This window comes from Streptopelia decaocto, assembly GCF_964273445.1.
Source record: "Streptopelia decaocto genome assembly, chromosome: 6".
Taxonomy (NCBI): Eukaryota; Metazoa; Chordata; class Aves; order Columbiformes; family Columbidae; genus Streptopelia; species Streptopelia decaocto.
In genome coordinates this window covers 47124830-47152666 of record NC_138660.1, presented here as the reverse complement: position 1 = coordinate 47152666, position 27837 = coordinate 47124830, and the positions used below count along the sequence as shown (strand labels likewise).

The 27837-nt window shown below is 41.6% G+C and overlaps 1 protein-coding gene across 1 annotated transcript; it reads left to right on the top strand.

The window, feature by feature from the left end:
* Positions 1-1879: 1879 nt before the first annotated feature.
* Positions 1880-16188, top strand: GORASP2 (golgi reassembly stacking protein 2). Its single transcript, XM_082056641.1, has 10 exons — positions 1880-2025; positions 9296-9376; positions 10076-10279; positions 10677-10763; positions 11207-11337; positions 11427-11559; positions 11681-11804; positions 12167-12253; positions 14288-14383; positions 15128-16188. Exons 1-10 carry the CDS (start codon positions 1963-1965, stop codon positions 15445-15447), a joined length of 1326 nt encoding a protein of 441 aa, XP_081912767.1. The 5' UTR covers positions 1880-1962; the 3' UTR covers positions 15448-16188.
* The last annotated feature ends 11649 nt before the right edge of the window (positions 16189-27837 follow it).

Sequence of the window (27837 nt, the reverse complement as noted above, 5' to 3'; positions counted from 1 at the left end):
ACAACATGTGCCTAGTATTTGTGTCACAGCCACAGAAAATCTACAAGCAACCCACACAGTCAACAGTGTCTACCCAGCAGCATAAGGAGAGGCGCCATACAGAAGCCACTCACCCAGAATGGACTAAAAGAATCACTGTGGGTGGTAGGTTGTCACTAACTATGGATCCTTTAGGAAGCTTTGGATAAATGGTGGTAGACCACAGCTGCTGTCCCTGGATCACACTGTGTTATACTGTTGTCTAGTGTCAACCTCTAGTAGGAAGAAAGAAGTGAATATAGCTGGGATTTTCCTCCCAAATCTCAATGGCATGTGCATGGAAGTGTAAGATTTGCTTAAGCTGGTATAGTTTTTAGCCTTGTTTGTGTGACTTCTACTTTATCAGCTCACTGTAACAGTTTTCTTGTACTGTATTAAGAGCACAGACATTCTTGTAAGATATAGTTTATTTATGTATAATTCACTCTGCCTTCTTGATTTGTACTGCTGCCTCTGGGCATACTAGAGTTGATTTCTTCTTGTAATGATGAGGTGAGATGCTGCAGGGATGTAAGCATGCCTGAACGAGCGTGCCAGCACAATCCAGAACTGGCCATACCTGATGAGAGCACCTGGAGAAACACAGGCTGGCTGCTCCGGTGGAAACACCTGGGCACAGGGAGGTGGCCAAGGATGAGAAGGGAGTGGGTCATTTCTGTAGGCAACACAGGGGTAAATCAAAGCACAGTGCAGAGAGGCTTGCTAACCCATAAAACACTATGATAATACAGAGGGAAATGAGTCCAAAAGAAGTGAGGTATGGTTTTCTGATCATGCTTATGCAAATTTCCTTTCTGTGCCTAGTTGGGGATCTTCAATACTGTGTTCCAGTTGCCTATCAAATGCTGTTTCTGTGTTACTGCAACTGACTGGTGAGGGCAGGACTCCTTGAAGAGATCACCTCCAGATTTGTAGTACCAGACCCAGAAGGCCCTGGTTTGCATGGGCTGTGCAAAAGCTGCATCTGGGATCTTCCAGGCACAAGAGACACTCTCAGAGGAAAAGAGACTGTCCTACTCTGAGATTCACAATACTCCCGAAGATCCGCCGTCCGCTTCCTCCAGCTGTGCTGCAGCATCAAGTTGGCTCAGGGCTGGATTTCAGTGCTGGCTGCCTGGCAGCTCTCACCACCTCGCTCGGCACGAACAAGCTGGAGAGAAATCTCTGTCTGCTGCGTGTCAGGACATCCCGTGCGGCTGAGATAAGAATCTGTCTCGTTATCTTGCTGATGTCTGCGAGGGGGTGTGCGCCCTGGAGCAGGTTAATCCGAAATGCCGCTCCCGGCAGCGGTTCTCACCCAGGCCGTTCCGTACCAACGCGTCAATCCCCGGCTCCAGCCCGCAGGCGGTTCGAGGCGCACCCGGCAGCCCCGGTGCCTCCATGTCACTCTGGAGCCCCGGTCGGCCCCGTCCCGCGGCCGAACCGCGCTCGGAGCTCGCTGCTGCTGCAGGCGGCCGTCGGCTGCACAGGGAGCGGTGAGACTGGAGTCGCCTGCAGAAGGTACGGCCTGTCCCAGCTTGCCCTCTCTATGTTCTGTGCACCCATTTACGGTACATTATTAATAAAATTAATGCTAATGTACATTAATTAACTATACCTCCCTGGCACCGCCGGCGCCTCCCGAACGCCAGGGACGCTCTCCCGCCCCGCGCCTGGCAGAGCCGTTCTTGGTCGCCAGGTGGCGCCGTCGCACCAGAGACGAGAGGGAGGCGCGTGGTCCATCGCGGCCACCGTACGGCCGCCGCCTCCTCTCGGCGGCGGGGCTGCCCGGCAGGGGGCGCTGCAGCCGGAGCCGGCGGCCCGTCCTCCCGGCATGCCCCGCGCGCGGCCCGTGCCCGCCCCTGCCGAGCCGCGGAGGGGGCGGGGCGGGGAGTGCCACGTCCTGCGCCGGGGCTTTGTGCGGAGCAGCGCCGCCCGCCCGCCATGGGCGCCTCGCAGAGCGTCGAGATCCCCGGCGGGGGCACCGAGGGCTACCACGTCCTGCGGGTGAGGGCGGCGGGGGGGCGGGCGCGCCGGTCGGGTGACTATTGGGCCGCCGGCGGCCCTTGGGCCCGGCGGCCTCTCCCTGCGCGGTCCGCGCTCGAGCGGCCCGAAGGCTCCCGCGCGGAGGCGCCGGGACTCCCGCGGCAGTGCCCGTGCCCGCGGCAGCGGGGAGATGCGCGGCGGTCCGCGCCGCCGGCTGCGCTTCCCGGCGGGGCGGGGAGGCGAACGGCCCGTTCCCCGGCACCGCGTCAGCAGGCTCGGCTCCGTGCTGCCGCTCCCGGGGCTTCGCCTCAGCCGCGCGGAGCTGCCCGGGGCCTGCGTCCGGCCCGGCCCGCCGCCGCAGCTCCGAGCCGCCTCTCCCCGGCTGTGCTGTCGGGTCACGCCGTCTGTGGTCCGGCTGGTGAACAGGCGGGCAGGCGCGGTGCGTGGGAGGTGCTGCTGCTTTTTGGGCAGCTTTTTAGGGCAGGGCTGCATCTCCTCGCTAGAAAACGCTGTTCGCACGCTGGCTCGTACACGTTCAAACTGCAGTTTCAGAGCTGCGCCCTTTGGGTGTCTGGCTACGGTAACACGTCGGGCGTTTGATCTTGATCGTGGCATCGCGATTTGCACGGTAGCTGCTTCAGCCCTCAGCAGGAGTTCCAGAGGCGTTTAAATGACAAGCGGCACACCTGCCAGAGCTGCCTTCACAGTGAAGGCGGTGTTGCTATTTTTCATAGGTACATAGTTTCTGTTCATGCTGTGGCTACAAAAGTTTGGGTTTGTGTGCAACAAAATATTTTGGTAGGCTGCATTAAAGGTCTTGTGAGCAGCCTTTTGGAAGTCCTTTCTTTAGCGTGTGTTTCACACAGAATCACAAGATGTTAGAGATTGAGCAGAGCGGTACCTGGGCTGTGACCTTGGATCTGATGTGCTGGGTGATACAGTGACTCCTCTGGAGCTACTGACAGCCATACCCACAGCACAACCTCTTGCCACTGTAGCTACAGCCTGGGTACCGTGACTGCACCCTGCCGGGCTACTTTGCTGTTGGCATCAGACCTTCGCAGGTCAGCTCTCTGTCTAGAGCTGGCCCCACACTTTGGACACGGGAAAGAGCACAAGACCTCAGCTCACAGGAATTAGTACTTCATCAGTCCAGCTTGCTAGTAGAGAGCTACAACTATATGGACAATACCATGATGAAAAAAAGAACAGAGATCATTTTTCAGGTGTTAAAAAATGCTACATAATGCTTTTGAGAATCAAACATTGATGCTTTGATCAAATCCAAACATTCATCTGTCAAAATTTGCATATAGGTGAAAGTCATGGTGGTCTTTGCTCCTGGTGTTAGAGAAGCTCGACACATATGCTCTGCCCGTCTGCATGCACTGACCTTTGGTGGAACTTGGGGTCAAGCAATACTGCTATTTTCTTCTAATTTATTCTCAGGTAGACTTTCTTTCTGAGCTCAGTCTTTTAATCAGATAAATGAGAATGGTAAAAAGAAAATGGCAGTAGTCTTTCTGTGTTACAGATCTAATTCAGATAAGGTCAGATATATTTGATAATACAAAACTTCTGTAAATAACATATATTTCATTAAGTTGTTGGAAAACTAGAGAAACATCAGAAAATCTTTTCAATTATTGAAATAATTTGTTTGGGTAGGGCAGATAAATGAAAAATACCTGTTAAAAGGCCATGAAACAAATTAGTTACGTGGTTCTGAATGACCGCAGGAGCCAAGTAGAAGTTGCCAGGGGGATGAGCAAAGTGAGACTGTTGCAAGTCACAGGTTTCTTACAGTGAGGCTTTTAACCTGCATGCATTGCCTCCCTATACAGCTGGTAGCAAAGTCTCTTTTCCTGCTCACTTCAGACTAGAGCAGAAATATATACAGCAAGTGAACAAACACCATTGTTAATTTCTGATGTAATTTTTGCAGATTACTTAAATCTTTTTGGCAGCTCTCGTTGTGAGCTTTATGATATGTGCACTTGTAACAGGAAATAGGAATGCTCCAGAACTGAAGTGCTGTCGAAGGAAAGTGATTTCATTAGCTGCATGCTTGAAAGGAAGCATTGCTGTGCATTGCGCTGGTGGGGTTTCTAGACATTGAAATGTAGCGCTTTTTTTTTCTTTTTTTTTCTTTTTTTTTTTTTCTCCCCAAGAGGGAGAGAAAGTTACACACTGTTTTGTAGCCCTACTCTCTTTATAGTTAGAACTAATAATCAGACATTTGTTGGAAGCATTTCTTTGGAATACGTTTTTATTAATCATATGTGTGTTTGCTCTTAGACTTCCATTTACTGATCTTTGTCAAGTGCTCATAAATCTTCCTTTTAAGTAGTACCTCCCAGACTGGTATTGTGCAATGCTATTTACCTCTTGGAATTTTATCCATCAATTGTTTTTCTCCTCCATACATTTCTTTTAACATATGTTATGTGGCTGATTGGAGCAACTGTCTGACTCTGTGTATTGCTCAATGTCCATTTGTTTCTGCTCTTCAAAATGGAATGAAGGAAGATTTTGAATAACTTTCTTGTTCAGCAATGCAAAACTGCTACAGTTTGCTCAGGCTGTTGTAATGACTTGACAATTTCTTCAAGGAATAGATGATGTAAGAATTTTTATCTGCAAGGGATTTTGATGTTGCTGTGTTATGTGCTGCTCTCCCTAAAAGATACTGAACAGCAGTGCCCAAAGTCTGTTGTAGTAGAGGTACAAACATGTCGCCATAAAGGGATGACTTATTTTTAAAAGCAGCCTCACATTTTAAAAGCTCAAGATAAATTCTTTGTGCAAAAATAAAATTTGATGCTACCTATAGGGAATCTCTTTTCTTATAAGAAAGCTTATAAAGCTTTTTCTCTTGAAAATGGAATATTTAATAAGAAAATTCAATCCAGTTATACTATATATTGTGTTAAAATAGCTGACAGACAAAAAACCAACAGATTCTATCCAACCTAGCAGAATTACTTATATAATGATACATAATGAAATTTTATTACCAATTACTGAGCGGGTAGAAGAACTGCTTTCAGCATTTTGTTGGTAATAAAGTAGATATTACTCAGGAAGCATTTCTTATATAGAAAAAAAAAAGCCTCAGAGCTTCTGCTCTTTGAAAGTTGTATGTTTAATGCTTGAAGCTTCTGAAAGTTTAAGTGGATACTAGTATAAGTTATCTGACTTTCCAAAGTGGTTAGTGCCTTCATCTGCCTCTGAAATTGTGGTTTCTGTGCCTAATTCCATTTACTGTAGTACTACTTGCTCGGGATTTAAATTTGTGACCGTTGTGTTGCTGAGCAGCCTTTTTATGATGTGTAATGTAAAACATATACTGTGTAGGCATAGAATGGTAGCGTTGGGAAGAATGTTCAGCAAAAGGGAACTTTATGTGTTTACCATAAAAGAAGTCTTTTTAGTTATGCAGATTAAAATTAGTGTCTTGACTTTGAATCCTTTTCCCTGTTTAATTCTTGACAGTGAATTAAAAGTGAAATAATTAGTGTGTAATCTTGTGCTCAGCAGCACTGCTGTCCGAGTGCTGTCCTCTCGGTGAGGAGCTGCAGTCCTGCAGCTTCATGTGAGACTGGAAGGGTCACACAGCCCTTTCCTGCCTTCTGGCACTCAGTATTCTTGGCAGATGTTTTCCTTGCTCACTCTTAAAAAGCTCCGATGGTGGCAGTTCCACAGCTTCTCTGGGTAGTCAGCTCCGCTGTTTTTCTCTACTCTTAGAAAGTCATGGTGTTTACCCATGGGTGTCTGTAGCTGACATGTCTGAAATAACAGTTGGCTTTGAGAGAATTAGGCTTCCAAAGCTGCCAAGGATGGTGTCTTGCCTGCACTGGCGTCTGTTGTAAATGGTATTACTTGATTACTTCTCTGTCCTTATTTGATCACAAAGGCAAGTTACTGAATACCTACTTGGGGCATACAGCAAAGCTATACAAAGCCAGATTGTTCAGGACGCCTGGAGTTTACGTACATATACATGGAATCTATATCCTAAGGCCCCTGGTTATCCTTTGCTGCTGTAGTTCCTGGAAAAGAATCATGGCCACGGAGCTTTGAGCAGAGAGCTGTGCTGTGCATTGGGTAACTGGCTGAAAATAAGGTGGTGTGACATAAAAACCGTATGGGGTCATTGTTGCTGTTTTGAAGAGGAGACTTTTCATATGAAATGAATTTGGCACTTCCGTTTTGTTTTTCTGGGACTGCCAGGCATAAAAACGCTTTTCCGTCAGTGGCGGTGGGCCCAGACAAGCTAGGGAAACAGGAGACTTTTTGTGACTGAGCCTTTGCATGGCAGCATGAGGAAATGTGATGACAGAAGGGATGCAGCTACATGCTTATGATTGATGCAGCTATAAGAACTTGATTTCTTTAGGTAGAGCTTCCTGGCAGTTTTTACATGCCTACTTAGAAACAAACCATGCAGAGGTGTTCAGGCTAGTGATGGGTTTGGGAAAGTTGTTCAACTTCTGAAGATACTTTCTGCAAACTAATTGTTCAGAACTTGGAAACTCTTGCAGTATCTTCACCAGTTTGGGGCAGACCTGGTGTACCAGATTGGGTAGACTATAAATAATTTAATTAGAATGTCAAATCTATACCTCACAGGTGTCAGCAAGCTTGATGCTGATGGATGCTAAACACGTGTAATTCTCATTTATTGTAGGTGCTCCTTCTCATTTTAAAAGATTAGCTTATTGAGTGCTGGTCACTGGTTCATGGTGTTCAGAATATAATCTATCAGAGGTTGTGGGGGAGGGATTTGTGTCAGCGTATAGAGGTTTTTGTTGTTTAGGTTTTTTTAAGACCTTGGTTTGGAAATGGAGGGAAATATCTGAATACTGGCTGAAAGAAGTCTGGCTTTTCATAATTTCAAGGCCATGACATGTATCCAGTCCTAACAATCTGATGTGTTATCTGAATAAATCTATTGGTTTGCTGGGTTTACTGATTTTTTAATGATGAGGTTTAGAAAGATATATTCTGTCTTTAGAATTCTTGTTTTCAAAATAACTTCTGAAACCATCTGCTGATTTCATTTTGGTATAAAGCCTTTATATCAGGCTCATTAAAAACGCAAAATCTAAGTTCTTATATGTCAAATGCAATAGGTGGTGGAATGAAAAAGAGAGGCTATCAAAGTATTTTCATATCGACTCCCTAAACTGAGGGAAGAGCAGTGAACAGTGCAAGCTCATCCTACATTAGCTACTGTAAAAAACACATCAGAGGAGAGCGTGTTTTGAATGACTTAATTACTAGAGAAACTTCAAGCCTGAGAATACAGTTATGGAGCATGTCTGTGGGAAACCAGAGTTCTCTAATTCTGCTTTCATGAAACTGTTTGTTTAACCTTTCTTTGTCAGGAAGGCCTCGAGTACCCAGCTTAGTAGGTAAATACTTGCAACATTTGAGAATAATAATTCATACGGTGTATTTTAGCTTATCTGTGGCTTTTCTCATAAGCTAAAATTGCTGTTCCTTGAGGCTGTTCTGAAGTAGCTCTACATTATTGCAAGTTTTAATATCTAAAGTTAAGAGTGAGCTCTAGGGACAGACCACTAATGTCAAAGCAACATCCACAATGTGCCCGGGAGTTCCTGTGCAGTTGGTGTCAGAGGGCCTGAGACGTGGAGCTTGGCATTTGCTTTTACCCTGTTTCTTGGTGCACAGCTTGCTGTCAGGTCTCTAGCTACTCTTGGTGAGAGGCATCTTGAGCCAACAGATTGAGTAGGTAACACAGAGGCAGTAGTTTGGGTCTAGTTAGCAGGACTGCAAGTTACTTCGGCGATTGAGAACTGTGGTTCCATACAGAGGAGAATATCTGTATCCCCAGCTGTAGGAAATTATTTCCAAGGAACATGCAGGCAACTTGAAGAGGCACTTTTGTAGATACACATCAAGTTCTGGTTAGAAATAATAAATGTGGGGTTTGAGGATGTTATTGCTGCCTCAGTGTTTTTTATGACTTTGGGATAATGTTGGTTTCATACTTCTTTTTGCTGTTTTACAAGTCTTGGACAGCAATCAGTGTGTGTGATATGACCCTGGAACTACTGATTCCAGATTATTTTTTTCTTTAATGAATCTTTAGGTTATGTGTTAATGTTCTAAGCTTCTGGTGTCCAGGAGAGAAAGCTGCCAACACGTAATTTGAGGTTTTTTCCAAGCTCTGATTTCATGAATTTGTCAGGCAGAGATAAATAGACCCTAAGAGAACAGTTTCAGTAGTAATCAAGCTTTTTTTTTCCATATTAGAATATTTTGTTCTAGATGAGTCATGTTAAGAAAACTCAATTCCTGCAGAATCAGACCGGTATTGAACAAACTAGCAGATTTGTACCAATGCTGTCAGATGGAATAACACATAATGTAAGAAACCACACTGTAAAGGGTAATGCTTTTCAGATATTTTTGGAAGATGAATGTACCACATAAAAGAAAAAGCCAGTGGGTAAAATGAATCAGCTTACAAATAAAGAAAGATATTCTTTGCTACAAAGGCTGTAGGAAAAAACTGATAGCCGTACTGCAGTTACTTTTGTCTCTCGGCAGTTCATGTAATAGTGAAAAACCAACACTGGCAAAATGTCTCTCGGTTACTCCATTTTGAATGAAAATCATACTTTAACCGTCTGGGAGCAATGTGTGTCCAATACTTAGACCTTGTCTGAGTGGAGTGGTTGAATTATTTAATCTGCCATGGCTGCAAAATTGCGTGTGTCCCTGTTCCTGCAGCTTGTTGGTAAGTTAATGAATCCTTGGTTGTACAGACACCCTCTGTGTTTCAAGATTGTCAACAGGTGATGTTTAATCATGAGATGCCTACACAGATGTGATTCGCCTTTTCCACTAGTAAGCATGAGATAAAAAGCAAGGTTCAATGGTGGTACTTCTGTGGAAAATTACTGCTTTTTAACCATTTTTTTCAGAATTCAGTAAGCTTGTCCTTTGATCATAATCTCCTTTATTGAAGTAAATATCTCAAATTTATCTGCTGATGCAGCTGTTAAGCAGTGCTTGTCCCAGGCAGTGGCTACTGTTGTGTCATTCCTCAATAATTTACAAATTCCTGATTATTTTAAAATGTTCCTCTCTTTTTTAAGGGAGGGATTTCTTTGGTCCAAAATATTATATTTGAACATTTAAAAATCATATATACAAATATTAGTAGCTTCTAGAGCTATGGTAGAAATACAGAAATATAGTTGTAATCTATGAATGTACATTGGTACACTGTTGCTAAATTCTTGTTTAACTTTGTTAGGTACAAGAAAACTCACCAGGGCACAGAGCTGGATTGGAGCCATTCTTTGATTTCATTGTGTCCATTAATGGTTCAAGATTGGTAAGTATGTTGCTACTTAGAATCTTGAATGTAAACAATGTGTTGAGAATCTTATTTTCATAGGCAAATTAATGCATTTTTAAAATTTAAATGTATATAAAATATTTCTCCTTAGTTTAAAATGAGAGAGCCTAACTGCATCAGATGTTATTTTCTTTCACCCTGTAGTTATAATTCTACCAAGAATTTAGCTGGAGAATAAGGATGCAGACAGATGTGTTCCCTCCAGACATCTGCACCAGCATGTGGTTGTGTTAGTGCCCCCTCCCTGGTCTGTTTGTAGAACTGCTTGTGTGAGAACTTGGAGGTTGGTTGAAAGAGCTGTTGTCAAAGCTGTCAGCTGGGCAGGAATTGCAGAGAAGGTTTTCGAGCAGGGCTGTATTGAGACAGCAAACCATCGTAGCGCTGGAGAAGAGCTGTGGGTAAGCTCTTCCACCGGTGCGGCTGGATTTACGAAAGCCTCTGAAAAGCTGCAAGGCACGTCCTTCCAGGTTTGGAAAGCATGATCTGTTATTGTAATACCCCAAGTTTTCACCAGAGTTGTATTGTAGAATTGTGAAGGGAAGCTTGTTATAAAATAACTGTAGATACATATTCTGATAATGCACAGTGTTTTGGGGCCTTTGATATACAGAAGTTGTGCTATAGAACTGGATGCTTGCTGTGTTAAACACTAAAACTTTGTTTGAACATTCACAGAATAAAGACAATGACACTCTTAAGGACCTGTTGAAAGCAAATGTGGAAAAACCTGTAAAAATGCTAGTGTACAGCAGCAAAACACTGGAACTGAGAGAAACATCAGTGACCCCCAGCAACATGTGGGGCGGACAGGGCCTGCTGGGTGTGAGCATTCGTTTCTGCAGCTTTGATGGGGCCAATGAAAATGTGTGGCATGTTTTGGTGCGTACAGACTTCCAAGTATTTTTCTTCCTCTTAAACCTTTTGTCTTTTTACTGAAAAGCAGCTTGCAAGGGGGTTGACAAGTTGTAAGTTTGAATTTGTTTCCCTTGATTTTGTGTTTGGAAAGACTTTTGAACTAGAACCGTATGTCTGTGAGTATATTATAAAATCTCAAATTTCAGTTGATAGTTTTGTACCATACTTAGAGCTCCTTGGAACAGTATCAAAAGACCCATCTAGCCATTGTTTCACTAGTTCAGTGGCTATTCTACTAATTGTGTCGAAAACTTGACCAGTTTGTCTGTCTGACTCAAAACTTTTGTGAAGGGCACAGCTAACTGTTGTGCTACACCCTGACAGTTACATAGTGTTTTGTAACTTTTCCTTTTAAAACCAGGAAGTGGAACCAAATTCTCCTGCTGCATTAGCTGGACTTAGACCTCATAGCGACTATATCATTGGAGCAGATACCGTCATGAATGAGGTAAGTATATAAAAAGAAGATTTTGAATTTTTTTAACTAAAAAAATTGTACCAGGGCAGTTTGAAACATCCCCAGTTCTGTTTTTGTTCACTGCTAATGGAAGTTAATGTAAAGAGAGAGGAGCCCTGGCATGGTGCTTCCTTGTGCTTAAATGCAATTCTGGAAGTAAAAGTTGTTCTTAAGTAGAAACTTTTTTGTATGCTAATATTAATATTTCAAATAGCAGATTTGAAGTCTGGCTTGTGCAACGTGTCTTCTGAGTTGCGCTAGCAAGGCACATACTGCAGTTGGCCTTGTGATAAAACAGCAGCACTGCAACAACTGCAGCACAGAGCAATTACCAGGTTCTGTCACAGAAAGTTAGGGCTAGGAATATGATTATACTACTGTTAAATGATAAAATCAATACAATAAAGCCCTTATTAATTTTTACCCTTTTCCAGTCTGAAGATCTCTTTTCCCTCATTGAAACACATGAAGCAAAACCGTTAAAACTTTATGTGTACAACACGGACACAGATAACTGTCGGGAAGTGGTGATTACTCCAAATTCTGCCTGGGGTGGAGAAGGCAGGTAAGGAGATGAGTGAGATGTTGCAGTGGGATGGGAGTCTGTAGTTGTAAAGTCGCTTTACTGACTTGTAAATTATCTTATTTTAAAAGCCTAGGATGTGGCATCGGTTATGGATATTTGCATAGGATACCTACACGCCCATTTGAGGAGGGAAAGAAAATTTCTCTCCCAGGACAGTTGCCTAGTGCATCACTCAGTCCTCTCAAAGATGGCTTCACAGAGGTAAGTCACAGTCATTTCTTTGGCTTGGTAAAAATGGATGTTATATTGCATTTTGTGCTTCTGTTGATTCTTGCGGAAACACACCCTAATGATGTAACTTGCTTTTTCTCCTTTCAATAAGGTTCAGTTGTCATCAGTTAATCCCTCAGCCACGTTACCCCCGGGGTCAGCAGGCCTTGAACAGAGTCTGTCAGGACTTTCTATTAGTTCACCCTCAACTACTGTCAGTAACGTTCTCAATACAGGTCAGTGTGGAAGTAACTAGCTTCTGAAATGCATGGGTTTTCTAACTCTTTTGCATTCACAGATGTTTCTGTCAATTTAGTGGAAGGCAGAAGAGAGAATAAAATTTTAATTCCCCAAACTTTTCTCAAGAACAAAAGCTAGAGTACTGTAATTGTGCCCTACTTGCTCACAAAATAATTGCAAACAACTTCTATCAGAAATATGATGTGTATTATTGAGAATACTGTTTCTTCAGCAGCATTTTATGGTTAAGGCAAATAGTAGTTCTCGTGTAACCAACTATTTATTTGTACTTCTTGAGGAAGGGAGCTGAAGTGTTGTACGCTTAAGATTAATATTGTTTTCCTGTATCCTCCACCAGGTGTTCCAACAGTTCCATTATTACCACCTCAAGTCAGTCAGTCCCTTACCTCTGTGCCACCAGTTAACCCAGCAACTACGTTACCAGGTGAGTAGGGAAAATTTATTAAAACATTTCTGAGACAGAAACCATAAGGGAACAAGGGAAGAAAGCTGTCTTTTCTACGGCTTTTGGGAGGTATGACTTCATACAACTTAACACATTTCATGTTGAAGATCTCTGTACAACTTCTACAATGTTCGGAATTTTTTTTTAGAGCATGTGCACAGCATGTCTGCAGCACAGAGGACTGAATTGGCAGCAAAGCTTACAATCATTTACCTCTTAGGGCCCCCTGCACAATAGATGCAGCATTGAGCACTTCTCAGGAAGGTATTAGCTTTGTTATTTGCAACATTTCTTTAGTTGACATATTGTTATTTTTCATAGTTCATAAATTGTATGTTGCAAAATACTTTTGCAAATAGCCTCTCAGTTTGTTTGTCTTTTGTAGTGGGACTTCATGACAGAAGAAATTTCTGAGAAGGCACATTTGCCTATTTCTGCATTCCTTTCACCCATAAAACCTCAATTTTAGGAAACTCCTTTTTAATACTCAGCTTGATCAGTCTTCCTAGTATAAATATAGGGCTAAGAATATAGAACTGTATGTTGCAGTTACTGTTTCTGAGTTATTTAGTAATTTAAACCAGTATAACAAGAGTCTGTCTACAGAGTGATGTGCATTATTTCTGATAATAACAAACATTTCAAGCACTAGTGTTCCAGAATTGTTCACGGTGGCCAAGACAAGGATTGGGTAGGGTTTTACTGTGTAACTGGTGCACTGGAACAGGACTCAATGGTGCATTCCGAAACACTGAAGGAGTTGTATTTTGTTTTGTATGCTATGAGACGAGTAGGTAAAGATGCGTTCAAAAGTTTTAAGTAATGCTTGGAGGTATGCTCTCTAACATAGAAAAAAAATGTGTAGTAGAGCTAAATGTGGGCATACAAGGGCAGAGAACTTTAATTTTGTACTGCTTAGGTAAAATACCAAACTACTAAGAAGTTCAGCTTCTGTTAATGTCCTCTTTTTCCTCAATGCCCTATCCACCCATTCCCCAAAATCTGCAAATGCTAATTTTCCCTTTACCTTGCTCTCTGAATAGTATCATTGCTTTTTTTAAAGCCATTAGAATATTTCTTGCTATTTGCATGGCCATGCTAGTGAAATTCTAACGTATTAAATATACAGGAGGTTTAAAATTTGGGTGAATTTATGTGAAGTTCAGCATTTTTCAGATTTTAAAAATATTCAAACCACAGTGGTTTGTAGCTGAGCTGAAAGCTTTTTCATTATGCCAGCCTTTGTGGCTAATGAATTCACAGGTAGGTAAAGATGACTATTTATGAATCAAAACCTGTGTACAGTAGCTTTGCTTTAAGACTTTTATCCCCTCCATCTTATTACTGTAATGTTAACAGTTATTTCAGAATTAGCCTTCTCTGAGTTAACCACAAAGTAGGAATAGAGTCCTTGTCCCAGAAGTGCAGCTCTAAGACAGAAATTTCAGGAGGGGAAAGATATTCCGTAGCAAACACAATGATGAAAGGGCATGTGTTGTGTTCATCATACGTTTCTCTTCTATTCCTGACTTTGAAAGTTATTTTGTCTTGCCTTTTCTATACATCTCTCTGTTTAGTTATGAACTAAGTAGAAAAGACTAATAATAGAGGAATCAATATTAGAGATCAGAAACAGGATGTATTTCATCCTGTTATTATCTTATGCCATTCAAGTTGGGAACAGAGGGCTTCTGGTACAGTGCTGCAGTGAAATAACATTCTACTTTCCTCAGAAAAATCTGAGAGGTTGGGATATGCTAGTCCAGAATTCCTGCAAATAGGTATCTGTTTTCACTGTGCAACTTAAAAGCTGAAACTCAGGTGAATTTGCATTCTTATATGTAAAACTGATAATGAAGATATAAAGCAATATAAAATAACTTTATATGATCAGTAGAATCTCAGAAACAGGAAAAACAAGCAAACAAACCCCAAAACAAACAAAACAATGACAACAACAACAAAACAAACAAGAATTTTAAATTTGCAGTTGTAACTTTCTCTTTTTTGTAGGTCTGATGCCATTACCAGCAGGGCTTCCCAACCTGCCTGATCTGTCCAAACTTAATTTACCTGCACCACACATTGTTCCAGAAATCACACAGCCTGGTAAGCGCTTCTGCAAACTGAAACACTGTAATAGCCTGTCTCTCCTTAACAATCCTTAACACTCTCATTTAAAGCCATCTGGTACAATCCTGAAGAGGGTAAATTGAGTGTTTGCCTGACATGGGAGTTGATGGTAATGCCCACATTAGGTAGAAAAGGAATATATCTTTAGATAAGCTAATTCTAAACCTGTGTCTATATTTAGTTGTTTCAGCTTATAGTATCTGATCTATGATCTCAAAAGAGGTAGGGCCGAGTGAAAGTAAATAGTTTTATTGGTAGAAGAAAATACGAGGTGTTTCCTTGTATGCTAGTTGAGATCAAAGCACCCTGATTGAATGCTAAAAGTACGAGCTAATACTATATTTATGGGTTTGAATAAAACTAAACTGAAATTGGAAGCCTTACCTGGAATAAGGTTCTTGTTAACTTCTTGTTTCTGGCAGTTTGATTGAATGCCAGAAAAATCTAATAATCAGTATTAATGCTTAAATACTATACCTAGTCATTTGGGGAGGTAGAGCAAACCTGAGTTTGTTCTGATTCTTCAGTTCTGAAATCTGAAAAGTATCAGGCTTGAAACTAGCCCGCTCAGTCAGTGCTGTATGTATAGCATACTCACACTAAGTTCAAGAGTAAATAGGAGATTAGAGAAGGTAAACATGTTAAGCAGAGAATCTCTCCAGATCTGTCTGTGGTGTGCAGCAGCTCATTGCCTCTTTTAATCTTTTTTTGTCTCCTTAGGTTTGCCACCCCTTCCCTCCTTGCCACCTCTGAATCTAATGGGAATAACACCTCTGTCAATGCCACCCAAATGTGTTCCTCTGCTTCCTTTGGTCACAGAGGCATCTGCAGTGTCTACAGATTTGCTTCCCTCCATTACTCAAGCTGGAAGCTTTTCTGTTGACCCTGGCACTACTGCAAATGTGGAACAGACCTCTACACTCACCTTGGATAGTGCTACCCCGACTTTTAAGGCAACTATTTTTGACCAATCAAGTGAATCCTCTGCAGTTAATGAGAAAACACCTGGAGTCACAGATACACAGGCTTCTGAATCATAACTCCAGATCACTCTGTTGGATTGGCTTGGTATTTATTTAGCCATGGGATACATATTTGAAGAGCAACCTATTGTTAATTTCATACTAGTTTGTACTTAATCTTTAGGAATCCTGTAAATAATATGGAGGTATAATAAAAATAAAAGGGGGTTTATAAAGTGTGGTGGGAGGGGAGGAAGAGTACATGTATGTAACCAAAAAAAAACCCAACAAAATGTCAAGGAAGGTGGTAAATAGAACTCTACTGCCAAACTTGGAGGTGTATGTTTTTAATATAGGCTGACAGCCTTAGTGTGCTAGGCCTGTCCTTGCTTATAATTAGCAATTTTTGCTTCTGATAGAAATGAAGCGGTTCTTGGGTGTGACATTTCCGTATCATAGTTCTTGTTCTTTGCAAGTATCTTGTTACTACAGTGGGGATGAGAATATTTAGTCCAAGTTGTGAATTTTAACACTGCAAAACTTCCACCTAAAGATATTTCTATTGAAGTTGCTGAGTGACCTGTTAACTGACATCTTGTTATTCAGCTTGTACACAAATCTTTATTTTTAAGCTCTTGGGAGATGCTCAAGCCATGTTTTGTGAATGCCGCTGCATTGTTTCATATGCCCACTGTAAAATGGCATTTGGAAGAGAATACAGGAAATGTTAAATGTAGCATACAATTTGGCACTTCATGACTACTGTAAGACAAAATAATGATTAAGCATTACATACAGCAATAAATTCCTGGAATTTTATCCTTTGTGTGACAAAATAGTACATTTCTTTTTTTAGTGCTTGAACTCTCATTTAACTGTTTTTAGCTTAGGTCACTCTAGCCCAGATCCATGAGGGCCTCCCCTCCAGAGGAGCAGATCCAGGAGGGAATGCCAGACTTTGGAATGGCAGGCAGGATCAGCATTAGCAGTTAGATCCATTGCAGCAATGAGTCATAAAATCTGCCTGCATATGATTCATACTTGGCTTTTAAAATTTATGTTGAGGATTAAAATTATAGATTAACGTTGCACTTGTATAAACTGGTGTGTGTGCTGTACTCTAGGTGATATCCTTCACTCCTGCTCTCAGGTATAGCTCATGTGGAAAATGCTTCTGTACAACTCCAGTACTTCTGTGCTACTGGGATTTCAGTTATACATGTTTTCTACAAGCATATGCAAACTTCAGCCCTGTCATCAGCAGACTGAAGCTAAAGTCTCTCTAAATGGCTACATCATCCCTTTTGGAAATGCAGTGTGCCTGATTAGTGTTTGGAACAGTCATTGCATGTAACTGCTCATCGTAAAGTCTCAAAGAATTAGTTCAGGTGGAAGCCTTATCTAATACCTGTCATCCTGTCTCATCTTTAAGTATTTGTCTTTCCTCTGCCCCACTACTGCACATTTCCTCATTGCCTGTTGTGTCAAAAGCCCATGTCAAAGACAGACACCAAATACTTTTTTTCACACTGTGAATGGTTTCTTTCTTCAGCTGTTGGGTGTGTGAAATCCCTCTGCATGGCTAAGTAGGGGGCTCACTGTTTCTCAGAATGTATTTTTGATTTAACTTTGTAAATCCAGTGCCACATACCTCAGAATTAAACCTTGCCATGAGACAAAGTATGTTCCCTGCTTTCTTTTTCTCTGTATACAGAGAAAATCTGTTAGTATTGAGCTTCATAAAGCCTCGGAGGTCTGATAGTCTTTCCTGTAACTTCCTTACACACTTTCACAGCTAGTGTCCTCATCATTATTATTTTCCTTTTCTAACCCAAGAGCAGCAGAAAGAGAAGTTTTGTCACATACCCAATTTAGAGAAATTGCTGACTGTAATCCGGTGCCTTAAACTAGAATCCTTGGGTAGTTTTTTGGGTTCTTACAGTACAGCACAGTGTCCTTTGGAGTAACAGCTGAAGTTAGCTGGCATGTTTTTGTGCTTTCCAACATCAAGCTGCAAACTTTTGTAGGTGTTGTGCAGTTGTCTCTAGGAGCAGACAAAAATAAGACAGTCTGAAGCCATGCCCTTCTGCTAGCTATTTTAAGGTCTCTGTTGCTGACTTTATAGATCCAGCCTTTTGATAGGTACAGAAGCAGTAGAAGTAAAGCAGTGTTCAACTGTAACCATCAGCGGTTCTGGTAAAGATAACGTGACTTCAAATTTGGAGATGATTCAGTGGTACAGAATTTAAGTTCTAATCTCACAGCTAGAAAGTCATAAACATTGACTAGTCAAAAACCACTTAAAAGCAAGAGCCTTCAAGTCATACTATTGCACTCTAGCCCTGTTTTTTACTTCCCTTAACTAGTGAAACAAACAAATAACTTAACAGCAAAGTCAATTATCCTGTTAAGCAGGCATTTATTAACAGCACCGGGGATCATCCACAATAAGTGCTCCCATGACGGGATGCTCTTGCGTTGCTTATATTCACACAATTATTGCATATTCATTATAATTTTTGGAAATTGTTTACATACTTCTAAGAAAAAAATTACATAATCATAAGGTTAGTATGAAGTTAGTTAAAATCGATTAGTTTCTTACTTGCAATACATCTATTAATTACTAGTCGAATATAAGCTTCGAATATAAGAATACTCTGCTTCTAAACAATGTCTTAGTTAATCTTCTGTCTCCCTCTTGTAGGATCTAAAACTTGAAAAATACCTCCTGTTTTTGCAGGTGGTTAGAAAGCATTTATCATGTCAGTTGGTGAATGATTGATAGGTACATCTTTTGTAGCTTAATCGCAGTACACATTCATTTAGCAGCTTCTCTTCAATTCCCCCCTTCTCAATATACTTGCAAATTCTTTTGCAATACAGATCTACAAAATATCATAATCTTATGTTGTGGTACAGCATAGCTATCTGTTACCCAGTAACAGTACCAAAAAGACCATTGTAGCATAATGCAAGTAAAAATTATTAGCATTAAAATTAGAGTCACAAATATAAACAACTACTTCAATTGGGTCAAATGGGGTAGTTATAACAAATTTTTGCCAAAACTTCAAGAAGTATCATCTTTAGTGACTTAATGTAATACTTCAGTTTATTCCCAAAAGGATTTGCAATCACTCATTTCAATACCATTTAAGAGTCTTTAGTTTGTAACAAAACCAAAATTCACTCTTGTCAAGACTACAATTATCACTAGTAATGCCAACAAGGGATATTTTGCAGTTTCAGATTCAACCTGTCCAGACATTCCTTTTAGTTAATTTCGGGCTGTAATAGTTTTCACTAAAGATTTGTGTAAAGGCTACTGGGAGTAAAAGCATTTGTTACTGCAGTTATACTTTTTAGAGTCACTAAGATCAACATTGAGAGAACTGTAAAGCAGTAGGTCCTACCAGTTCCAATGTCTGTTTCTTATCTGGCACTTTCTTCACTCTTGAATAGTGAATCCAGGCAGGTTGCTCTGTAATCTTGATTGCAGTAAAGGCTGTCAGCAACACCTGGAACAGTCCACTCCTCTTCTAAAGGTTGACCTGAAAAAAGCTTTAACATAAACTTAATCTCTTGGCTTGAAAGAAAAGACTTAAGTTTTCCACTTTACCTCATTTGAATGTTATTATTGCTTTCAATTGTTTTAATAGGTCTCATCTTAGTAAGAATTTTTGAGACTGAGGCATATAGAAGAACTTATGAATTCCATTTTTTTTTTCCCAATTTATATCTGATTGGCTGTAAAAGAAATCCTTCTTTTGTTGGCCAATAGCTGCCACTAGAGTTACAAAATCTTTATCTAATGGTGTCAAATCCTGATTCAAAACTGAAGATGTTCCAGTATCAACTAAAAACTCAGCATCTTTTCCCTGTTTTCCTCTTCTTTCTCCAAAGCTTCTTCATCTGCCACCTGGGAAGGTAAAGGCACATAATCTTCAATTCTGTCCCCTTGTGGGGACCCATCATCTTCTATCTCATCCTCCTCTCTCATCAGGGGAGTTTTCTTTCTTTTTCTACACACTGAACAACATGGTTTCAGCCTCCCTTGCACTTTATTCTGCTCCCTTTTTAATGTAAACACGGATTGTGTGGTGGCAAGTTAATACCACATTCTTTCTGCCACTCTGGGTGTTTTCGCAAAGTGAAAAATATATCAGCATACATAACTTGATTCCATTTTCCTTCTCTCTTCAAGAATAACATCAAAGTGCCATAACTCAAAGTTTCATTAAGAGGCCACTTTTCATCATCATCTAATTCATACAATAGCCACTGATTATAATATTTCATCAAGGTTTCTCTATTCACATTATCACCAGGTGGTTCCCCAATACACCCTAACAGGCTCTTTTCAGAATACCACCACTGTGCTTGTCCTCCCATTATGCTTTATACAGAACAACACTGCTGATCTTATTACAAATACGAACTACGAGCATTACTACATATATCAATACCTCACAGATAATACTAGAAACTACCCACGTCATACAATCCTCACAATTTGTACTCCAAGTTTATCCCACTCTCTCCAAAACTTACAATTAACACAAAACAATTCAGGCAAAAAGCTCAAATCTATATAATGCTCAGAACTACAATTAGGACATTTTACAACATAGATTGGTTCACAATACCCACACTTCTCACAAGTTAAAACCACAGCAGCCTCTACTGTGTCTTTAGGCATTAAAGTGCATAACCAATACCAAGGTGTATCCAAAAATTAAACAAAACTACAGTATGCTTTATGGCTGTATACAAAGCTGTCTTTACATGACAACAAAATAATAAAACAATCAATACCAGAAGTTTTCCACAAGAAAAAATCCACAGAATACCAAAGCCATCATATTCCAGAAAACCAAGTACCCAAAGTATACCTTCAAGGTGCTAACAACCCGGTGTACGCTATCCTGTGTAAGAATTCTGTATCACGACTTGTGGATAGCCCAAACCAAAATGACTGGTCTCAAATTTCAGAAAAGAATGCCTTCTTACCAGAGGTCTTTGTCTGTCCCCACAGCCATCTGACTGAGACGAGCAGTCTCTCCAGAGAAATTTCCAGAGTGCATCAGTAGAGTCCCTGATTCAACAGGTCCTGCAGCCAGACAGGATCGGTTCTCCTGCCTGGCCCACCAACTGAAACAAAGAAATAAACTTAACAGCGAAGTCAATTATCCTGTTAAGCAGGCATTCTTTATTGACAGTGCTGGGGAACACTTGGGATCATCCGCAATAAGTGCCCCAATGACTGGATGCTCTTGTGTTGCTTATATTCATGCAATTATTGCATATTCTTCACCATTTTTGGAAATTTTTAACATACTATACATCTATACTAAGAAAAAAAACCCTGCATAATCATAAGATTAGTATGAAGTTAGTTAAAATTTATTAGTTTCTTACTTACAATACATCTATTAATTACTAGGCAAATATAAGCTAAGTACCCTGCTTCTAAACAATGTCTTAGATAATCTTCTGTCTCCTTCTTGTCATGCAGTAGGATTTAAAACAAAAAATATCCCCTGTTTTTGCAGGTGGTTAGAAAGCATTTATCATGTCAATTGGTTAATGATAGGTACATCTTTTGTAACTCAATCACAGTATACATTAATTTAGTAGCTTCTCTTCACTACATGTAATGAAATTGTACCATACTCACTTCTGGCAAGGATCTCTTAATGACTTACTTTTCCCCGAAAAAGAGAGTAAGGAGGGATAAGGAATGAAGACAGACCAAGGGCCTGCCAGACAGTGTAACCTTGTTTGCATGAGTTCATGTATTCGGCTGTTAGTGAACAGTTATTAATAGGCATATCAAAACATTGACACATTGAGATTTTTTTAACAAGTACTAGCAGCAGACAAGAAGACAGATGTCCCATGAACATCCCCACCCTTACAGATACTTAAGAGTGATTAACATGTGCCTGACGTACTGTAAAAGGGATAAGGTGTATTCCTGCTCCACCAAAGGCTGCACTGGGGGCACTGGTGTTCAGTGGTACGTGTGTTTGTTGTGAGTGCTGGGCTGGCTGTACAGTTCTGCTCAAGAAACCTCAAGCACATGCTGAGGAAGTGCATTTTTTGCAGCTTAAGGCTCTGCTGCTGCCCTGGGAAACCGCTGCTCACGAGTCAGTGGCGACCGTTTCGTAGCTGGGGGGGGTGTCACAGAGCGGGCTGTTCCTGAGCCACTCACAGCCGTCTGTTAGATCAGTCCTGTCCAACACTGAACCCGCCTGTCGCAACCGGAGCGCCACTTGTTCCCGGGCAATGGCTGGGCTGTGCCGCCAGATGGCGGGCGGCAGTCTCTGTTGGTTGAGTGTACAGGATCAGGCGCAGCACTGGGTGATAGGTTCCCGCCCCCCCAGCAGCGACTGGAGTCAAATGGATGCCAGCTGGATGCTGAATGATAGGACTTAAAGGAATCACGGATAACTATAAAACCAACTGATGTGAATGTAGAAATGGGCTGAGCTTAAGCTAGTTCTAAATTCCAGAATTTTGCTGGCAGTTTGCCGACTTAAGCCAAGCTAACCACAGGGCAGGGTGAAAATGTGTTTTGAAGAAAGCTCAGCCTTACAGGCAGGGACTCGTTTGAGAAATTGTAATGCTGAAGGAAAGGCCTGGGTAATATTTCCAGCCTCTCAGTGATGTAAGTGTTGATTGTGGAATTAAGTTGAAGAGGGCAGGATAAGGATCAGTGATGTTTGATCACAGCACCCTGTCTTCCTCAATTATACACAGGCTTTGTCTGTACTAGTCAAATAAATGTGTTCACAATCACTCCCTATGATGGAGGCCCCACTGGCACTGAGCTCGGATTCTTTGGTTTATCACTTGGACTTGGACACCGACAATCTGTCTCATTTTAGATTTGAATCTTGTAATGGTAGGCAAGAATCAGACTGTGTTTTTTAATCTGTAAGTGTTTGTAGTTCATGACTAGCTCACACTTTGTACTCCTGCTCTGTACATTCTCCATGGCAGTGCTGGTAGCTTAATATATATTTGCACAGCCCAGCACGCAGTGTCTTGCACGGTGCTGCACCTTCTAGTAGTAATGTTAGCTCAGAAAGCAACAAAATATTCAAATTGATTTGGCTGTAGAAATGTGGGGGTTTTCTTTTCTGGTGGTTTTTTTTTGTTTGTTTGTTTGTCTTTTTCTGTTTTTAAATCTATGGTATAATGGGAAGCCAAGGCCTACCATAGCACAGTTTTAAAGTGAAATAGTTAAGGTGCAAGAACCAATCTCCAAAATACAAAACCAAACAACCCACAACTCCGATCAAACAGAAAACTTAATTTAGCTCAGATGCCCCTCCAACAGTTCTGCTCTTGCAGCCCTGGCCAAGGAATTAAAACATAGTAGCCTGTCCTTCTACAGAGTATCTAAGAGATTTGCAGATGGTGGTTAGAGAGCTTCTAAGCTGAGCAAGGAACAAACATGTCCTTTTCCAGAAACCCAATTAATGTTTATCCTTAGGCCTTGTTGAATACATTATGTTGCCAGAGTGCAGCTAGCAAATCAGAATGTCACTTAGGTGGGTGACTTCTGTTTCTTAGAACAGCCTTTGCACATTATTTCAGTTGCAAGTTAGTACCAAAGTGCTGGCTTTGTGCTATGACATACCTGGCATGTGAAATGACATCAAGACTTAAGAGTTCAAAGGCCACAGATCTGGCATGTGGAGAGCTGCTCTGGCTGAGAAGGGTTAGGCGGGGTGCCTAGTTTTGTTACCTTACAGCAGGAAAGTAGCATCTCTAGCCATCAGCAGCACGTCTGCCTCTCCACTGCCCGTCCTCACACCTGGAAAGGCAGAACTTAGCCCTAAGAGAAGGCTGCAAACATTATTACAAGTTGACTATGGCCTACCAAATAATCACGTTCTCCGCCTTTGAACTTTTATCCTATGTGAGCAAAAGGTATCTTTCATCCTTAGTTGTGCAATGTAGTATTTTTACTCTCTGAATAGTTTCCCATGTTAGGTTCACAGTTAATCTGTCTTAAAAGCTGCATTCCAACATTGCTCAGCACACCACGAAGAGACAGATTCAGAGACCACAGAGATCAGGCTCCCCTTGGGCAACCCATGGCAACAGTGAAAGCCACTTCTGCCAACAACCAACCGATTTTAATAACAGTCCTTGTCTGAGAGCTGTTTACTCGGCCAGCAAGTGGCTGCTGATTCACATACCTTGTTTATGGTCCTTGCAGCTTAGGTGAGCTATGAAACCCCAACAGAAGCTAAAAAAAAAGGAAACGAGCGATGAACTCAAGTTGCAAAGCCTATGGGCGACATAGGCTTGCTAGTTATGTAAGAAAACCCCACAATGGAAGATTATATTAGCAAAAGCAATGCAGAGCTATGAGCTTTACATTTGACAAGGAGTGCTGGATGTAATGGAGGTCACTGAGGGTCAACTCATCTGGACCTTGTGATGTGCAGAAAGGACATTATAGCACTGCCCGGATCCCGCACCCTAAAGCCATCTCTTCCCAGCCCTCATAATTTACCAGCCAACATCCTCTGCTGGCAGCTTTCATGAACAAACGCGTCATTTCAGTGTTCTTGCTCCTAAATGAACAATAGTCACAAATAACAAATCTTCAGCCAAGACCATTACATTCTCACCTGGTGTAAGAGAAATAGCTTCCAGTTCTTCATACTGGGCGTGGGAGAGAGAGAGAGACTAAGCAAAGATACAGACAGTTCAGTTGCTAAGACTTAGCAGTGACCATCTTGCTGCTATCTTGCCCTTATCCTTCAAGCTGATTTTCCTGAAATTTTGATTTTTGAGTCTTCAAAATAGTCATCTTTAAAAACAAACTGAAGATTTCAAACCTCCCACCCTGGCATTTCTAAGTACCGATTGTATGGGTTTGCAGTTGTGCACATGTCAGGTACTTGGATTGGCACATACCATCAGGCAGTGCTTAAAGAATTTAAAGAAATAATCTGGGAACTGAAGCTAGCTCAGAAAAATAGTGCAACTTATTTAAGAAACACTAGAACTTGGAAAAAAAAGTTGAAATTTTTTATAAACAGCAGCTCAGTATTAATGGTTACTAGGCATCAGTCAAGTTTTATCAACTATGATACTAAAAGATTAAACTGTAAGAAAATATATAAGAAGCTATTTCACAACACTGTTTATGCCCTCAGGTGAGCTTGTGTTCACACGAAAAAGGGAACAGGACAAGCATGGTCCCAGGCAGTGACACTACTAAGGCTCAGAAGTCTGACAATAGGAGACGGTTTTGTACATATAAACAGCACGTGGGTAAAATCCTTTTAGAGAACAACTGCTAAGAAAATAGAAACCAACTGGAAGTCTGTGTATTGCCAAATGACATGCTGGGCACTGGAAATGGTTGAATTTATAGAACAATTACCTTTTGTTTCAAGGTTACATTTTTATTTGAAACAGATTTCTTACACATCTTACCAGCAGCACCTATTCAGAGAGAAGCCCCCCTCAACCAATAATAACAACAAAACACAAACAACAACAACACAAACCCAAACAAAAACAACAAACAAACACCCCCCACACACACTTGCTCTCTGGGCACTAATTGTTTAACAATGAAAAGGAACTTACTGTTCCTAACCCACTTCTTGACTGTTTTCATTCTTAACTATGAAAAAAGTAACAAAAATAACATCTTCTGGATTGCACTGTGCTTCTGAATATTTTAAGCCTAAAAGTACACATCATAAAGGAGTAGGAAGACTTTGAGGAATTTGGGGTGAAATATCGAGAACTACGAGGAACTGAATAAAATATTTTTCAAATGCTCCTTGGCAACTGTCATACGTCACTCATACAGAAGCATGCTCATGCATCCTTACCTGACAGCTTCACGTTGCTGGAGTTCAGTGTACACATAATCTGCTCCAGAGTCTCGCATCAACTTGCACAAGTACTTGCTTCAGCCTTGACTCCTGTCCTTGCAAAGCCTACCTGTCAGCCTACAAACTTCTGCCTCCTACAACGTGACACCATCTCTCAGAAAGTGCATTACTGGCCCCTTCTCTGAAGGACTTGCTGCCGCTGTGGCTGATGCCGTATCTAGTGCTACAGAGGTAATATTTCAGGATAAGGCCTGAAGGCATCTCAGATTCTTGTCTACTATGTCACCTTCCTCCCCTTTTTCTCTTTTTTGCCTTACTCCCCATGTCATTTTTAGATAGGGCCTTGTAGTATCATTCAGAATGGCTAGAAAGGGTGGCTAAAAACACCGGCAGATTTCTTGTGGTGTACAGGAAAAGATGCTGGAAGAGATCTCCTAAACGACAGATACCAGCTGCCTTTCTCCTTGCTAATCACTGCCTTTGGCACTCTGCACAGCAGAGATATCCTGCTGTCGCCTCTCACCTAGAACTCCTCATTTGCCATCCTCCCACAAGGAGTTCCTGTGCTTTGTTGAACTACTTGTTGGGTCTTCTGAGAAAGGAGTGGAAGTCGGCACCCACATTCACTGCCTAGTGTGCGCTGTGGTTTCAATGGAAGACACAGGCTGGCCTGAGAGAGGATCACGAGTCAGCCAGTGGGAAAGAGTGCCTGCAGACATTGGCCTGAGACACCACAGCCCATCACTGTGAAGGCACAGCAGCAGTTTCCAAGAGGGCAGGTTAGCAACAAGGAGCTCGCTCGCATTCACTGCTGTTGCCTGTTCAAGGAAAACTCTTCAAAATGATGAAGAGTAGTAGAAAGCTGTTGTTGTCACATGTGGCTGAACTTGAACAAGCTCTACACCTGACTGTGATGCTGAGACCAGCTCATGAGCATGGGGCAGCTTCAAGTGCAAGGGCTTTGCTTCCAGACCTGTGTGTCATGCAAGGGGGATATTGGCTGTTTAAACAGCAAGTGCGCTTCACTAGAGGAGGGTGTTTGATCAGTTTTGTACATATCTCCTTGTAAAGACCAGAAATGTGCTTTCTGAAAGAAAGACAGTGTTTAAATTGATTAGGCAAATCATAAATAATACCCTCAGCCTCCTGTCTGAAGCAGTCTCCAAGCATTGGTCATATGGCATCTTTTCAGACCACATGGCAGCCAAGGAGGCAAAGTTGGTGATTATTATTTCACCCACCTTTGGCAGGAAATAAAACATCTGTTTTATCCTGACAGTGGGACTCTCTAGCAGTTAGGCTAAGATGGGTTAAAAAGGAATATAAATGGAAATTATGTTTAAGGCAGCAGCAGGCAGTGATAGACTTCTCAAATTTAGTAAGACTTCAGTCACTGATACTTGAAGAGCCATGGAATTTTTCATGGGTGTAGCCAGTCAGGATCTCTGTTTCACAGCTCAGTCAGAGAGAAAGCTTGCTTGTGAAAGAGGGTACCTTTTCAGCTGGTCTCAAGGGACAAGTGGTTGTGGCTCTGGACTGCTCACAAGCAGAGCAGCTGTACTTGCTGCTGCTCTGAGTTCTTCTGGTTGACAATGGTATTTCTCATTGCTGTTCGACCATAAGGCAGTGTTAAGTGCTTGAAAACTGGGACTATTAATGTGAATATGCAGCATGAGCAGACGTGCCATTCTGTTTAATATATAAGCAGATGAAGATAATTTTGGGGGTGCAAAACAACTTCTAAGATCATCTGTTTCCCTGTAAAGTTAAAACAAGTATTATTGACTATGAATGAGTAGCCAGTGGGCTGACTGAATAGCTCAGCTAGGTGGTGATGAAGAGGAAGGACAGCTGAAAGTCTCACCTCCTAGAACAGAGCCCTAAGTGGTCAAAAAAGGCACCTTCAAAAAGAGGGAGGAGTGTTTACTGCAGGTGATATGGTTAGAGTGGCCCAGTGGAACTGAGCAAAGAGAACTTCAGACCAAATGCTTGTAATAATTATTTCTGTGTCTCAGGATAATCTGCGTAAGAGTCTTAGCAGGGAAGTGTTCTAATTGCCTCCCAGAAGAGGACAAAGCAAAGTCTTGGGTTCAGCAACCAAAGAATAATCTTGTGCCGAAATACTGGAGCATGATGAAAAACATTTGCTGTTTTGTGGGATTCATCTTGCTATACCCTCTTCGTATCCAGCAGAGCCTGCTCACAGACACTGCAGTGCTCCTCTTCGAACTGGTTTGGCTCAATGAGTGGATGGGCATTTAGTTAGCGGTGGTCACTTTGGAGGGAGGAGGGTTTGTAGAATCTTTAGTCTAAGGACAGTCACTGAGAACAGATTTCAGCTGGCTGCAAGCACTCCCATTAGGATGTGACGCACAACAAAATCTTAAGTGAATGATGCCTCTGAGTACCCTTGGCAGCAGATAAGCACAAGCACCCTGGCACGCATGGCAGCACCGAAACGTACAGAGTCATAGTCATTATTGTGCCATCTCTTAGGAAACAGCTGACTTTACTGCAGTTTGCAGCAACAGATGTGGATTAAAGCCTCCAAAAATTTGTATTCATTTGAGTCAGTAGTACATACTAAAAG

Bases quoted from the DNA above. Each gene is read 5' to 3' on its own strand.
- GORASP2 (XM_082056641.1), top strand. From the start codon at position 1,963: ATGGGCGCCTCGCAGAGCGTCGAGATCCCCGGCGGGGGCACCGAGGGC. The intron at 10,280-10,676 runs GTGCGTACAGAC...TTTTAAAACCAG, and splicing joins AAAATGTGTGGCATGTTTTG to GAAGTGGAACCAAATTCTCC. The intron at 11,805-12,166 runs GTCAGTGTGGAA...ATCCTCCACCAG, and splicing joins CAGTAACGTTCTCAATACAG to GTGTTCCAACAGTTCCATTA.